The following is a 16,625-nucleotide window of genomic DNA, read 5'->3' as shown; positions in this document are numbered from 1 at the left end:
TTGCCTGCAAAGAGCCCAGTAGTTGCACACCAGGGGTCATAAGGGGGTTCCTACTAAGAAATAATAACTTCACCGTTAGCTTAGAAAAAAAGCAAATCGCTCGCACACTCATGTTGCCTTGGTATGGCTTAAAGCTTTTTATATTTTTTTCGCTAGAAGAATATAACTTTTTTTTTTATTTGCCAGTTGTTATCTACTTAGCACTGGCCTCTGGAATACTGTAATAAAATCGGATTTATTTAATTCTAGATTATATTTTTATCTACTGTAATACTTAAAAAATGCAGTGCACCTGACTTATCCGAGCGGGAAATAATAAGTTTTATTTTGTTATCTCAATTTTCGTCAAGATAATGACAAGGATGACGATATATTTAAAATAATATTAAAATAGCCACAGTACAAGAAAGTATCTTGTGCTTTTATTACTTTACAGGTGCGCTAGTGACCTGTCATAATTTAGTTCGTCTTATGTCAAGGTCAGATAACTTTATTGGTCATTCATGAAAACTGAAACTGGTTGAAGCCTTCACAGCCTATGAAGATGTGTTCGGATTTTTGTTCGGTCATTTTCATTAAGCGAGCCTTTGGTAGTTTACACCATTACATTTAAAAAAATATGTTGCAAAAAGGACTAAGTTAACGAACTCAGAGTGCAAGAAATATCGCCTTTTCACTTTTAAAAAGTCAAATTCGAGAAATATTCTTGTCTCTATTTTTTCAAATATAAAGAAAGAGATGACAAGTACGTTAGTGGAATGTTTACGATCTCTATTTAATGTGTCTTATATTGATAATTATATCAATAGTTTATCTATCTCTACATATTTTTCGCTAACAAGTCGACGCAGTCATCACGGTCCCCAGTTTTAATGAAAGCCACGGCGTCGAGCGGGCGGCTAGCACCGTATTAATCTTAGCAACGGACGACCTCCTACGCGCCCCTGCTACCCTGGTAGGTGGTGCCAAAGATCCCCGACGTGGGGGCGAACAGTTTACCCGATTTTTCTCCATTTTCAAACTACCCCCGTATACTTTTTTCTCAACGTGCATTATGCAGAAAAACTCAGCTCAAATCGATGGTTAAATAAAAAAACGATTTCCGTACTTACTTACTTTTTTAAACTAAAAAGACATCAACGTTCTCACGTCACTGTTAAATTTAATCATCGTTAAAAGTTAAATACTACTTAACTTATTTTAAGTTTTATCGAATTCAATAACTGCATTCTTTAAAGCAGTAAATTTCTTAATATCTTTTTTATTTTCTTAATTATTTTAATTTTAATGTATATATAAGCATTAAAAGAAAAGACGAAAGTAAACTCATTGTAAACTTTGTTTTATAATTATTGACCACATTCTACGAGTTCAGTAAAACAAGTATATAGAAGGACACTTAATTTATTATTGAAGGTGTTCAGATTCATGTCACCGTTAGATTCGGTCGTTTTTATTTTATTTCACAGATAAATGAATGAATTACGGCAGCGAATAAAAAAATTCTCGTCTCGATCTTTGCCTGCGAAAAAAATCCCGCCGAAAAGGAAGCGAGCGACCATTAGGGTATTATCGGGGAAAAAAGGGACGGAGGGGAAAAAATCAGAAAAAAATTGCTCATAGGAGCCACCCTTTCCTTTTCGTGAGCGTCGCTCCGCCACCCCGGCCTTACGCTAAACACCCCCGACGCCAGGGGGCGGCACATGTATGCCGGGGGGCGGGAGGGGGGAATTACATAAACGACAGGTGAATTTGGAAAATTAAAGTTGCCACTATGACGGCGAGAGAAGCGGCCTTTGGGAGTTACCAAAGACATAGCCTTAATGCCACCCGCCTGACGCCCGCGTGCCCAGCCCTCGTAATGAAACAGTCGCAGCTAAAACTGACGGGTTTTCAAGTTTTTAACTACACAGATTGAAATGTGCAAGCACAGCAGTAATCTGGCGCTCGAAACAAGCCTTTAAGTTTTAAAAATGTTTAATACAAAAAGTAATTTGCTTTAGAAATAATGATTAAACAAATTAACCAATGCTACAAGTTGACAGAGTCCTTACTCATTTAAATATATTTATATGTTTATAACTAGACTATATTTATATGTTTCTACACTGAAAAAATTAAAATTGTTTGACTCTCTTCAATTGAAGTAGCGACGGTCACAAATACGAATCCGTTAGCACATTCAAAACCAAATTAAAACATTAAAAAACATATATATATTGTTTTTGTAAACAAGGTTTTATGACAAGTTAAAACTTACAACAATCTTAGTTGTTGAACTTAACCATAAAAATCGTAAGAAAAGAGATTAATTAGTCTCCAGTTTCTATGTCACCTACTAGGCTGGCATAAAATCGGAGCGATAACGACGATCGTCGCAAAAGAAATCCATAGAGACGCCGTAACGAGTACGACAGCTCGACTCTCGCGTCAATATCAAAATAATTCATATGTAACAATAATTAAGAGCTTTCCTCCCTCCCCTTCGTGTCCTAGGGGTACGGGTGAGGGGGGACAGGGCCCTGAAGCCCTCGTATTCAACTCGTGTGGGAGTAATTGGACTGTTTATAAAAGCTTATTATTTAGACGTTTATGCGCTCCAAATCTGTTTACCAAATTGACTCTAATTACTGTTTTATGTAGATGTCAGATATCTATTTTTAATGATACGATTAAACCGTTTTGTTTTTCATTATAAAAACCTACCGTCTTTTAAATCGACCAACTGTCAAAACTCGTCGCGTCTTGTAATCGAATCAAACACATCGAGGTGTTGATGATGTTTGGTCAATTGATACAATGAAATTTAAAACAGCACCAGGGAAACATAAAGAATACTAATTTGTCGGAGTAACTACGAGGCACACCTACACAGCGGGTCCGAAATGATTATTTAATAGTAACCCTCTATCCCTCCCCCTCCCTGCGACCCTCGGCCGAAGGGGGCGCCCGAGACCCCTAGAAAAAGTTTCACCGCGTCTATCAAACTAGGAGACCGAACAGCGAAAACTTTGGAGTGGGCTCTCAGAGATAAAGGATTTTATATGTTATAACATTCACATGGATTTTAGGATGTCCTAAAAGTTTATCGGGTAAGAGATTTACGACGTACTCGAAGAGTGTCTAAAATATTTGCTAAAGAAAGTATGTAAGTATGTATGTTTTACATAACATAGTAATTAACTTAAAGATGTATTCTAATGAGCAACTTTATCCCAAGAACATTTATTTGTGACTAATGAAAAAATAAACAACGACATTACGAATCAAATGATATCTTTTTTTTTTAAAAAAAAGCTTACTTTTTTAAGGAAGCTACTATATTTTTTAAAAGTTGTACATCTTTTTTGTACAATTGTGTCCGTGTCAATTAAAAAATAGTTGAAAGCAACTCTATAGATGTTTGTGTTCCTAAATTGTATGTGGCCGAAACTTGTGCCAGCCGTATGCGGTTTATTATTAGGAGTTACAACAAACGATTATGTGAGGTTCGTATAGAGAACAACAAATAGTTATACTTACTTCATAAGCTTTCTATTGCAATTTTTTGTAATTAATAATATTGAATAATAAATCGCAATCAAGCCATTTCAACAAAAACAATTATTCAACACAGAATAATATTAATTAATTAATTAATCAATTTTGATTATAATAATTAATTTTGTAATTCAATTAAAATAATTACTTGATTGATTAATATTAGTTAATTTTAAGTTTTTTTTTAAACAATTTAGTTTACAAACAAAAAAAAAGTTTCTAACAACGAAGTACCTATCGCAAGTACTAAGGCAGCATAAGTCGGAAGGATATAGCATGAGGTGGGTCGCTGTCAGTGCAGATTATATGGGGTCTGTCTACCAACTCCCTGGCGCACCGGGTACCAGGACGTTAGAAGTTATCGGAAGTATCTACGCGCGTAGTAGGTATTAGGAGAACATAACTTAAAGGAGATTGTAAACAAGGCTTCAGATAGACTTTGTTTACTTTTATAAACACGTTCTTTTAATATTTTTAAAAATAAAGTAAAATGTAAATATTAAATACGTAAATGAAACATAAATTAAATTGTTTCAAACAGATATTCCAACATAAAAACGCGTCATGAAAATACTTTAAAAATGTAAAAAAAATCGGATTTTTAGTTGTCATTTCTTTTCATCTGCCATATCCAATTGCATTCGTTACTCGTCGTGTTTGCGTAATGATTTATCCGCCATTAAAACATTTATTGGTGCGAAATTCGTTCAAGTCTGCGGCTGACACCCCAAACACGATCCCTCACAAGCCTAGTCTAAATCTGTAGGGATCAACGTTAAAATGCCTGATTTAGATATCGCATCCTATTTGAAAACTAGTAATAATAAAACACTTTTATATAGTAGCTTTTGACCGCGAGTTCATCTAAATTTTAATTTTATTTTGTGCCAAATTTCATCGAAATCCGTTAAGCCGTTTCCGAGATACATAGTAATAACCATCCATCCAAACTTTCGCATTTATAATATTAGTATGATATCTCTTATTGAAGACAAGTTTAATTATTATAGAATAATTCTTTTCATTCATTTTTAGTTTATTCTGATGAGTAACTTAGTTTATAAAGAAAAAACCTTTTTTTTTATAACAGAAGGGGGCAAACGAGCAGCGGGAACACAGTGGTGTTCAACGACGCTCATGAACATCAGCAATACCAGAGGAACCGCAGATGCGTTACCGGCCTTTGAGATAGTGTTAAACTCGCTTCTTGGAGGAGCCTAAGTCGTAGGGACCTACATAAAAAGGGAAGTGTTTTTTTGTTTTTTCCAAAGAAAATGAGTAAACCAGTAATGTTACTTTGAGTGTCCACAACAGTGACGCTTGTATTAATATTGTTGTCTCAATTGTGTCAATGAGAAAGAAGGAGATGACATATACGAATATCATCTCTACGGTTATTCACACTCAGTCAACAAGGATCATGCAGAGATAATGCTTTGTCCGCACCAGAGGGCGCCCTCGAAGACACCCCGTGGTAACTGATCGATTAATACATCAAATGTACGCTTAACTGTCTTAATAGTCGTTAAGTAATGTTAGGAAAATCTCCGACATCATGTCGGTGTACTGGCACAACACTAGTCTTACTAAAATGTCGACGTTTATGTCCCCTCACTATTCATTCTGACACTGGACTTTGTGACGAAAGCACGTCATTTGCGCCAATTGATTTTAATTAATAATTAATAACTAAAGAAGACCCTTAATTATTTCAGTAACATCCCTTGTATCCTATATAGGATGTTATATTTTTATATTTTTTTTTAATATTTTAAATAAGCAATGACATGTAGAAAATATGTCTGTCTGAACGTAATATTGATAAAAAATCATATCAAATAATTTGTCGATTTGTCTGACTGTACATCCATCCTCAAGTCCGAGTTTGTTCCAGGTAATCTCCGGAACAACTGGACCGATTTTGACGGGACTTTAACTGAAAGATAGCTGATGAAAGCGGGCATATTATAGGTTACTTAATTTTTCTGCGCTGATAAAATTAACCGATAGTTTAAAATATAAAAACATACAATTGGAACTTTTTATTTTTACAAAGCCTTTTGATAATTTTATTTATAAATTAGTTCTTTATTTGAAATTATATATTCGACCTGTTTCGTGCTGAGTGAACGTAAAAAAAGCATCTAAATCCTTGGCTAAGAACGCGACGTAAATCCAAAGAAAAATCGCTTACGTAGCGAGATCATATCCACGATAGGGTTTGTTCAGTTTTTCCTTCGTTAATTTTTAACATAAAAAACAAAGTAATATACTAATAAATTACAATAAAAGTTAAAGAATCATATGATCAAATTAAAAACTGACTGATAACAATCAGGGTAAGCAGACGAATCGAATGACACATCACTCGTCAAATATAATTCAGGCGTTTAGACAAAAAGAGGTCATAACGCAACTTATAATAAACATAAAACTTCTAACTCAGTAGGATAAAGAAACAGAGAGAGACATATTTAAAATTAATTTGTTACTTTGTTTATATTCCAATGAATTTTGTATTCGAATGTACTAGTTGATCTCTTGACAGTTTCGACTACATATCGTCATCCCTTTCATTCTAATTGAATAAAACAGAGACAACTATATTTATCAATTGTTTCGCTAGTCTAAACAACAGTACAGATAATTAAAAGCCGATCTAGTGAAGTGCATTTAAATAGAGATATCGAGGCCAAGGTGAAACGCAAATTCTGGGTAAGGTGCGACACCTGTCGGGAGGCACAACTAGTTAGAAATGTGTAATAATGCTGCGGTTACATTAGGTAGAGGAGCGGATTTATTTAATTTAGTTTATTGACGAATTTTTGGTATAATATGTTTTGGTCTGAATCTGTATTATGTATCTTTTACGGATACGTCTACTTGGGATTGGAAATGATCGCAAGTGTTGTGAGTGACGCATGACTAACTCAAAATAATTACAAAAGTTTCCGAATCAAACGCCGACCCCGACGGATGTTATCCGCTCTCCCAAACTAACAAAACACACCCTTATCTTAAGGGGTAGCGCCACCCCGGTGTCGCTCACCGCTACCAGGCGAGCATAGCGCGCTGAGAATTTTAACGGAATTAGTAGCGCGGCCGACAGTAGGGCGCCGCAGTAAATTCACAACGAGTACTAGGAGACGAGGGGTAGCCGCCCACCTCCACGCCTTTATTAGCGCCTGGTACCTAAACCCCGAGGTGTCTGCACGCAACGCAAAAACAGAATTTACCCGACCGAAAATAATTTTACCCAGCTTGCGTTAGGGAGGAAAGGAGGTTGTTTTCGCCGCGTGCTTTTCCAGAACGCAGCGTGGCTCAGTAGGGATAAACATTTTTGAAATTTCTTTCTTTTTTTTTCTTCGTCGACGCTCGAAAGGCGCGCTACCAAACGACGCGAAAAGGCAACGACGAAATAAGAAAAAGAATATACTAAAGTAGCATCGGTTCCGTACAATACATTTTTTATATCGCAATAAAAAATAAATTAAAAAAAAACTTGACTTAGGAAAAATACGTACCGAATGACTAAACGAATAAAATCCTTAAAGATCTAGCCTAGACCTAGCAAGGACAAGTCACAATTTTTATAATAAATTTACTCCAATTAATCTAGACTTGTGATAGGATATGGTTTACGTCAATAGTCGAATGGCGGGATTCGAACTCCCGACCTCGTGATCGGAAATCCCCTTAACCAATAGGCTATTGACGCTTTCACCAAAAATAACTTAAGTTACAATTAACAATAATTAAGTTAACAATTGAATAGAAAAATATCAACCGAACGCATCTAAAATCATCCCCATTGGAATCAACCCTCGTGTTATTAAAACTGTGAATCGATTTGTTGAGGGGAACTGAAAGTTAATTATGTCATGGTTCAAGGTCGCACAGATGCACACGAAACTGACATAACGTAAACAAAATACTTCTCAATAATATTTTGGCATTTCTAAACTAGTTGTCGCCCCGAACTCCGTCCGCGAGGAATTGAAAGTAAACATAAATAATAGCCTATGTCTTCCAGACTTCCAATTTGTTTGAAGATATCTCCAGAACGTCTGAATGGATCTAGTTGAAATTTGGCATAGATATAGAACATAGTCTGGAAGAACACATAGGCTAGGCTAATTAAGTTTTAGTAACTGAATAACAATAGAAATAGATTAGATTATGGGCATATTTCTTAATAATATTACCAGATCATCATCAGCTCACTGCATGTCCCCACTGAGGGGCTCGGAGCCTACCCTAAGTTAAGGGTGATTAGGCCATAGTCAACCACGCTGGCCAAGTGCGGGTTGACTTCACACATATCTTTAAATTTCTTCTCTGATATGTGCAGGTTGCATCACGTAAGAACGTCGGAAAATCAAAAATCGAAAAAACACATTGGTACATGTCGGGATTCGAATCCAGGACCTGCAGATTACAAGTCAAGTACTTAAACCCCTGAGCCACCGAGACTCTACTGTACGCTCTATATTACCAGATATTCGTAGACATTTCTTATCAAAACAAAACTTGTAATCTGCAACATAGAGTCGGCCACACGCCGCAACTACGAATAAAATAGCCTATTGTTATTAACAGCCCCTGTATGAGAAAAAAGGGGGTTGTAACAGCTCTAGTAATATCTAGATGTAACATATTAAAAAATATTTTAAAGATTCATATTTTTGTTTGCTTGTAACAAATAAACTCAAAAAATACTACAGCGATTCTAATTTTTTTTTTAAATTTTAACGTTACTTTGTCTTTAAGTAATTAAGACAATAATACTATAATTGTTTTTAATTTCGCACGGACGAAGTCGCGGGCAAAAGCTTGTATGTTACATATAAAACGGCATATATTTGGGTATAATAACAAATTATTTCGTTTATAGAATCTTCTAGATAAAACTCGAATGAACAAAGAGCCTAGAATGACTTATCCAGTTTAACTATATCCGTGTCTTTAGTATCCGAGAAAAAAAGGGGGGGTGAGAGGGTCGAATCCCACAAGGGGTGGAAATGGACTGAAGGAGCCCCAATCAATCTTACAAGTCGCGGCACAGGGGGTCGGTTTCGGGGGTCGCAGGGACGCTACCCTCTTACGGACGGTCTACAACTGACCCTTCGGTACACACGATGTTGAGAACGTAGCAACTGAAATTTTGTGACGAAATAACTTATATAACTTAGCTCTATTCAATGCTTAAACTTTTATTTACTTTCAAAATAATTAAATGTGTAATAAAGTCGCGAATAATGTGTAAAAAATAAATAAATAACAATAAAATAATATCTTATAATAATTTTTAAATTAATAATATTAATAATTATTCTGAATAATATTTTAATTTTAATTCCAAATAGAAAAGAAAACAATTTAAAAATGGATTTTCAATTTAGAACATATTAGATAAATGTTTCAATAAAAATTAAATTAATAAAAGACTTTGGTCTATCTATTTAACATCTTACTAATATTATAAATGCGAATGTTTAGATGGATGGATGTTTGAATGTATCACCAGAACTGCTAAACGGATCTTGATGAAATTTAACACAAATGTAAAACATAGTCTGGAAGAACACATAGGCTATTTATTAAGTTTTTTTTTTATCCCGCGCGGACAGAGTCGCGGGTTAAAGTCAGTATTAAGAGACAAAAGACATTAGCACACGAAAACGACAAAAAAAGTAATGCGAAAGTATATCTTTGAGACAAGAAAACCTCGCATACGTCGTCCAAAAAACACCGTCATCAGAAAATGTACTTGCCCACTTCTCTGTCGGGCATCGTTTTTGTGTCTTGTCTAATGCCGTGACGCCCCCCGAGGCTGATGAAACCTCGTACCCTCTTACCACCCCAACACCCCAACACCCACATCGCCCCGAGCGAGAAAAATGAGTTAGAAAAGATGCGGCGCCCGATTATGGCGTAACATTCTGGTCCTTTGGAGTCGGACATTCGTCTGAATCAATCGCGGCCATTACGAGGTTACATGTCAGGTGATATCTCTTATAAATCCTGCGCTCCTAATACCACGATCAGTGTCAGCACCCGTTTCTTTGGGTGAATAATTTGACATTTTATTGCATTGTCTTGATATCTGTGAGTTTCCAATGTCGAAATACATGTATAAAAACATATAACTATCCTTTTCACTCATTACGATAAAAAAAACTGATTACAGGTGTCGTCAAATCAAGTGCTTCGGTGGTAGAATCAAACTGTTATCAAAATATAGTTCCTAGAAGTTTCGACCTAATTAAAATTTACTTTTTACTATCTCCTTAGTTAATTTTATCACACTCTTAAAATACCAATACTTGAAATTCAACCAATATATTCTAACTTGGTTAAAAGATTCTATCAGCTAATAATAAAACACTTCAATCCTCAAGATCCTGCAAACATCATTCGGCATTCGAACAGCGAGCCGTTACAGCTATAGCGGCCAATTGCTCGTAAAACCTACAAACATTCACTCCGCACTAAACACTGTGTTTTCTTATCTACTTCGTCTTGTACATACTTTTAGAAATTATTAATTTGAATCCTTTGACGCGAATGACGTGCTTTCATTACCAAGTCAAGTGTCAGAATGATTAGTGAGGGGACATAAACGTCGACATTTTAGTAAGGCTAGTGTTGTGCCAGTATTTTCTTCCTAACAATACATATGTAACTAACTTCTACCCGCGACTTCGTCCGCGAGGAATTACGATAAACTTAATTAGTAGCCTATGTTCATCCAGACTATGTTCTACATCTATGCCAAATTTTAGTGTGATTCATGAAGCCGTACTGGAGATACCTTCTAACAAACATCCATCTAAACATTCGCATTTATAATATTAGTAAGATTTAACAGTCCATTACTAATCCCGCGAGTTTATGTACAAGCCATGTTTTTTATCTGTTTTTTTTCAAATAGTCATGATATCATGTTTCCTCACATGTGTTGCTAGTGAAAACCCACCTTAACAATCACTTTAATGTCTAAAATACTATATCAAAGCTTCATACCACAATTTTTCATATTCACATACTTTGCAAAGGTTCAAATTGCTAATCAAAAGCGAAATTTTGTAGAATCATAAATGTGGACCGCAAGAGGCGCTTTGTGAAGGTTTTGGTATAAGTTTGAGCTCAGAGGGTTAGCGGTTACCTCACGCCGCTCTCCAACACAAAATATCCTGGCGAATTTTATACGAAAATTTCAATATGAAATACAAGGCAAAGCATTTTAAAAGTACATATTGCAGTATATTTTTAGTGTTTGCTTAGGTTAATACTATTGAAAATGCTAAATGAATAGTTCCATAGCTCTCTTTTCCACTAATAACTGGAATTTTTCCAAAGTTAAAAAGTTATTTTAGTCAATTTTGCACCTTGTTCTGATGTACGGTGAAGTATTGCTCTTCTCTAACGCATCTAAAGATATGTAATATACATATCTTTATATATATAATTCTTCTGTGAGTGTGTATGTCACTGAACTTCTCTCAAACGACTGGACCAATTTTGATGAAATTTTTTGTGTGTGTTCAAGGGGATCTGGGAATGGTTTAGATTCACAATTTTGTCCGTTGGACAATGTTATTTTAATTAATTTTTAATTAATTAGTAGTTGTTGATTTTGGAATGTTTTACATTGGATCCGACAGACGGCGCTACCATCGCAGTGTCAAATAGTCAGCCAACGTCTGTCGGGTCCGCTAGTAACTACATAAAATCATGATTATTGACTTAAATTACTAGAAACTTACCTTAGACTCCCCATCCAAGCTGTCTTGATACGCCATACTCCGCATATGTTTAAGATAAGCTGTTGTTATAGGGACGCTGTAGTCGACGTCTTCTCCAGCGTAGTACAAACCGCCGTCAGGACGCCACGGTCGAGGATATCTTCCAAAGGAGTTAGAACAATCTATACTTGTTGGTAATAACTTCTTACGAGGCGGCGACCGCGACTTTGGAGGATCTTTCGAAGTCAAATTAGCGACATCCAGCGGATTATACTTCTTCTCCTTTTTAACTTCGACTTTCGGTTCCGTAACTTCTATGTTTTCTGTCGCCCTGGTACTTTCTTTATCACTTTCTTCGTTTACTTTCTCTTCTTCTACTTCTTGCTTCTCTTCCAGCACTACTGGCGGTGGACTGTCATCGACTTTTACGTCTTCAACGTCAATTAAACTATTTTCGTCTTTATCTATCTCAGGGTCGGTACGCACAGGCTGTTCTTCTCTAAACGCTGGTTCAACAGACGAACTTCTATTTATTATGGGAGTTGAATCGAAGCCGTTCACTTTTTTGGAGGTAAGTTCAATATAAGTCGGTTCATCTTCCGTGTCAGTTGGTTTAGGACTTTCGACTTTCTTCAGAGGTTGTAGTTCTGTGTAATCGAACTTCGGTTCGTAAGGATAGTTGGAATGGGCTGCATCAATCTCTGATTCCCAATTCCTGGTATAATCAGCTGCGCAGTGAGGGAGGAATGGTAGGTAGGGGGGATGTCTGGTTGGGGACGGGGAAGGTGTAGGCAGCGGAGGTGGGGAGGCGCTGCGCGGGCGTCGCGCGCACTCCGCGCATCCTGTTAGAAACCTGGTCACGGCTTCACGAGGAAGAAACGCATATGTCTCCGTAATCTGTGAAAGAAAAGATCTCCTATCAGAGGGAAAAAAGGAAAAAAATCTCTTATTCATTTGCACACACTAAACCATGTCACAAACTCTTATAAAGCTGTAATCCCGGAAAATTGGACAAGAGTATCGTAATATATAAATAAATGATTAAATTTTAAGTAAACATCACAATTAAGAAAATAATGCTTTTAAAAATGATGTGGAAAGTTCAAAACATATTACAAGGCAGCGCCATCTGTGAAATCAGCTCGTAACTATGGAATTTGTTTCGGGACCAACTTGTTGGAAAATGTTGTTCGATTTCCTAACTAGATGGCGTAATATGAAATAACTCAACTCACCGTTCTGTAAGTTCTTTTTTGCCCCGCATGTTTCCCTGGCCTGCCTTCTAACTCAACATGCACCGTATAAATGATATCGAAGAAATTTTCTACTATTGCAACTTTTCTATAAACAGGTTCTTGACTTGGCGCATTCTGAAACAATGAGAAATACAAATTAGCTTCTCCATTTACAATGTCTTACTAACAGGAAGTGCTGCCATCTGTTATCGATGACTGATTTTAGTTTGTTTTTACTGTTAGTGCTATCCGCCGATAGATGGTGCAGTTGCAAAAATTGATCTGAGCATAAAAATTGTAGAATTAAAAGCTGTTAACTATTCACCTAATACTTTTCGAATGTGACTAGAAAATTGTTTTTCATTTTTAATGAAGAAACTAGCGCTTAATCATGACATCATCACCAAGATTAATAAATTAACATATATTTTTATGGTTCTATGTTCTAAAATGTGTAGAAAATTTTACAAATACACATCTAGATATAAATATGTAGTTTAAATCTATACAATTTGGATAAATATCCGGAATCTGAGTTAAGGATGTTCACATCATCAAGCATTTATGCTTCAAGTATATTCAAAAATCATATTATTACAAAACAAATCTAACAATTCAATAGAAAATGTTAATTATTAGCAAAATTACGCTAAAGCTATACCAATATCACAGTAGGTAAATTAATTTCATTAGAATTGTCAACACGGACATCTTGTATAAAACTATTCAATCTCCAACAGATTATAACGTTCCTTGCACGGCCCGTGCCTTCGGATCCCGTAATTAGACTCATAAATTCGGTCGCGGACAGCAATTAGCCGACGCGAGTCCCGGCGCGAGTCCCTGCGACCCTAATTACCCGCGACTCCGACTCCGGGACAAAGTAATTACGTCGTCTGTCGCCTTAACAACTAGGGTTGCCAACTGGCAGTTTCAAGATTACAATGATTTATCAACTTTCGACGATAGATGTCACTCTACGGTACTTAGCATTACGACTAAAACGAACTTATAAGTATGGCGTAAAATCAAACGTAGATTAAATTGGAATACAATGCAACTGGAATTAAGCAATCGATCCAACATATGGCATATATAACCAGATGGCTTATTGGTTAAATTTTTAGTTCAAAGGTTCGATTTTCGAGAAACGGTAAAATGTGGTTATTATTTAAAGATTTTTTGGAATCATGTTCCTTTGAAAAGACTGTAAAATTATTATTAACATAAAAAAGAAACGCAAAAGCAACATAAAATACAGATCTGTGCGAACACGACGAAATAGCAGTATCAACACAGATGGTTATCCTGGAGAGAGCGGACATGCGGTCGGGCCGGCAGCATCCCGGAGTCCAGGGGGCGTCCCACAACGTCTCGGGGCGTCCAGGGGCGTCCTGGGGAGGTCCGGGGCGGGCGCAACGGGACGGCTGTCTAATGGCCTCGGCGATTACACGGCCGTGACCGCGACAGCCGCAACACTAGGGCTGGCAAATGCCAACTTGAATTTGGCAAAGTTTCGAGTTTTTTTTTTCGTTTTAAGTAAGGTCTTGAATTCGCGAGTACTTTTTATATGTTAGTGTATCGAAACCATACCAGAATATAGTTTTTTACACTTCGTTCATTTTTATAATATTCTTACAAATAATTTTCTAAATCAAATAAGTAAATATAATGTTTCAATGATCTGAAACTGTAGTAAAAATACATAAAATAACTATATTTTATTACTATTCTATTTGTGTTTCTGCTAATCTAGAATTGAGAAGGAAAGAACCTTTATTTTCTTCCTATTTTTTGACATTAATTAAATTAATTACTTAGAGATGGTTAGTGGACTTAATTTTTAAGTTAAAAGCTAACTATGACCAGTGTTCTACTGCTATTGTACTACACTATCGTATGCACAGTTTTATTTGCCCACGTGTGAAACATTAAGCATGTTTGGCACGACATTGGTGACGCAATCGGTCGTAAATTCTGCCGGCAACGATCTACGATAACTCGGCAACAGGTAACGCTATCACCTGCCCAATGCGATTCGGCTACTGACGCTAAGCTCCGTATAAGTTATGGAATCCTGGTACAAGTATTATGCGTGTATTGATTTTATAAACCAGGAATGGCGAACCAATGACACCTGTGTCATTAATGTCACTATTTTTGGCACATCACTGATGACACTAAACTAGCTTTTGCCCGTGACTCCGTCCGCGTGGTATTAAAAAAACTTAGTGAGTAGCCTATGTGTTCTTCCAGACTATGTTCTACATCTATGTCAGATTCCATTGAGATGAGCCGTTCTGGAGATACCTTCTAACAAATATCCATGCATCCAATCTTATGCATTTTATAAGATTTGTAAGATATGAAAAGCGAATGTTAGTGTCTACTAGCGAATGTGGCCAATGGCATGTGGCATATCTTTGACCGTAAACATTTCTTGGGAAAAAATCCTTCCCATAATGTAAAAATGAAAATAAAAACTTCACAATTAAAACAGATGTTAGTTGGATTTCGATTTTTAAAATCCTCTTCTAAAAAATGACAAAATAGAAATATACAAAATACTATAAAATACGTAACATTTCGCTTTGATCCATGGACGCGAGGGAAGGGAGGGAGAGTACGGGTTCCAGTTTCCTTTGTACTGACAGCAACACGCCCGGCCGCACCCGGCTGGGTCCGGATGTCGCGAAAAGGGCCAATTGAACCGCCGGGTATATCCGGCCGGCTTTTGCTACAGTTTAACCGTTTTGTACAGTGATTGTACATATATAAAATTGGCTACTCAAATATTTACGCACTGCGCAGTGCCCACGCCCCGCAATACCGCGATGTTTCAAGCCGCCAAGATATATACTATACTAATGTTATAAAAATAAAAATTTGGATGTTTATTTCGCTATTTAAGAACGGCTGAAATCAAAAATCGACTACAAATATTTTTCTGCAATGTTTTCTTTTTTCTAATAAGTTTGATTTACTTACTTTCAATCTCTACAATGGTACATTTTTTTGTCTATTTATCTCTCCTTTTTGACTTTACCCACATTAGACTTAACAGTTAGTGATGGTTATAGATTATATACGTAGATATCGACAAAAACAGGTCACCATGGTATAGATTGACAGGACTTTATCGATTTTTAGTCAACCCTATCTATAAGGGTAAGAGCACACAAAGTACAGACACAACATGAAATCTAAAAATTGAAAAAAAGAAAAATAAATTCCAGCTTGATACCTTCACACGTTTTTGAGAAAAAGGGTCTTGACAGACGGACGGACAACAAAGTGATCCGTTTTTGCCTATGAGGTACGGAACCCTAAAAATCAAAATTTTAGGAATTTTACATCTAGTGTCATAAGCGATTTCATCTAGTGACAGAAAAAATACGTAATTAAATCTTAATATTATTATAATACTACGGTTTATTAAATTTGTATATTTAAGAAACAATTTTGTACAGCTTCTATTTGTCTAAAATGATAATATTTCTATGAATTATTTTTCTTCATGTAAAAAATAGCGTTCTAATAACAAGATTAGAGCTTTGAAAAACATAACATAAATGTATTTTGGCGGCAAAATGTTGAATGAGTACACAAAATAATTTTTATTTCTCAAAGTTTATGATTTATGTAGAATATTCCGTGGTGTGCACCTAGCTTTACATCGTCAGTGAACAGTGAGCGCCGGCCGCCTCGTGTCGACCGATCACACGTTTTCCGCTGCCGGGAGCACGCTTTAGTGATGTACTTGTAATATGAATTATTGAGTGTTATCGATATTTTGATTATTTTTTAATTTTCGAACTGTGTCTAGCTAGAGGTTTTATGCAGATATGTTTTTACGTCTCTATTGTTACCACCTTTAGTTTTACCTTGTATTGACTGCATGTCTGTCTGTCTGTCATTCGATTAGTGTTTTTACCCGAAATAACATGACGAATAGGGTTAGATTTAAAAAGTTTTCTTCATTAAATAATAGTTATTATTGAATAATTAGTAATTACTACGCGTTCAATGATGCGTATAATTCCATCAAACCATCATGAAACTAAAAAAATCGATGTAAAAAATCAAAAACATCGATATAAAT

General features: G+C 36.0%; 1 protein-coding gene across 4 annotated transcripts in view; it reads right to left on the bottom strand.

The window, feature by feature from the left end:
* Positions 1-16,625, bottom strand: part of LOC106128525 (nucleolar protein 4) — a 109,433-nt gene that overhangs the window by 40,214 nt on the left and 52,594 nt on the right. For all 4 annotated transcript variants that reach the window (XM_013326954.1, XM_013326964.1, XM_013326980.1 and 1 more), the window contains exons 3-4: positions 12,524-12,658; positions 11,310-12,185 (exon numbers count right to left, since the gene is read on the bottom strand). In XM_013326954.1, the coding sequence (XP_013182408.1) occupies positions 11,310-12,185; positions 12,524-12,658 (1,011 nt within the window). The remainder of the gene's footprint in view (positions 1-11,309; positions 12,186-12,523; positions 12,659-16,625) is intronic.

The sequence above is a fragment of the Papilio xuthus genome, unplaced genomic scaffold (genome assembly GCF_000836235.2).
Source record: "Papilio xuthus unplaced genomic scaffold, Pxut_1.1 DF829758.1, whole genome shotgun sequence".
Classification (NCBI taxonomy): Eukaryota; Metazoa; Arthropoda; class Insecta; order Lepidoptera; family Papilionidae; genus Papilio; species Papilio xuthus.
This window is presented reverse-complemented; position numbering and strand designations above follow the sequence as displayed.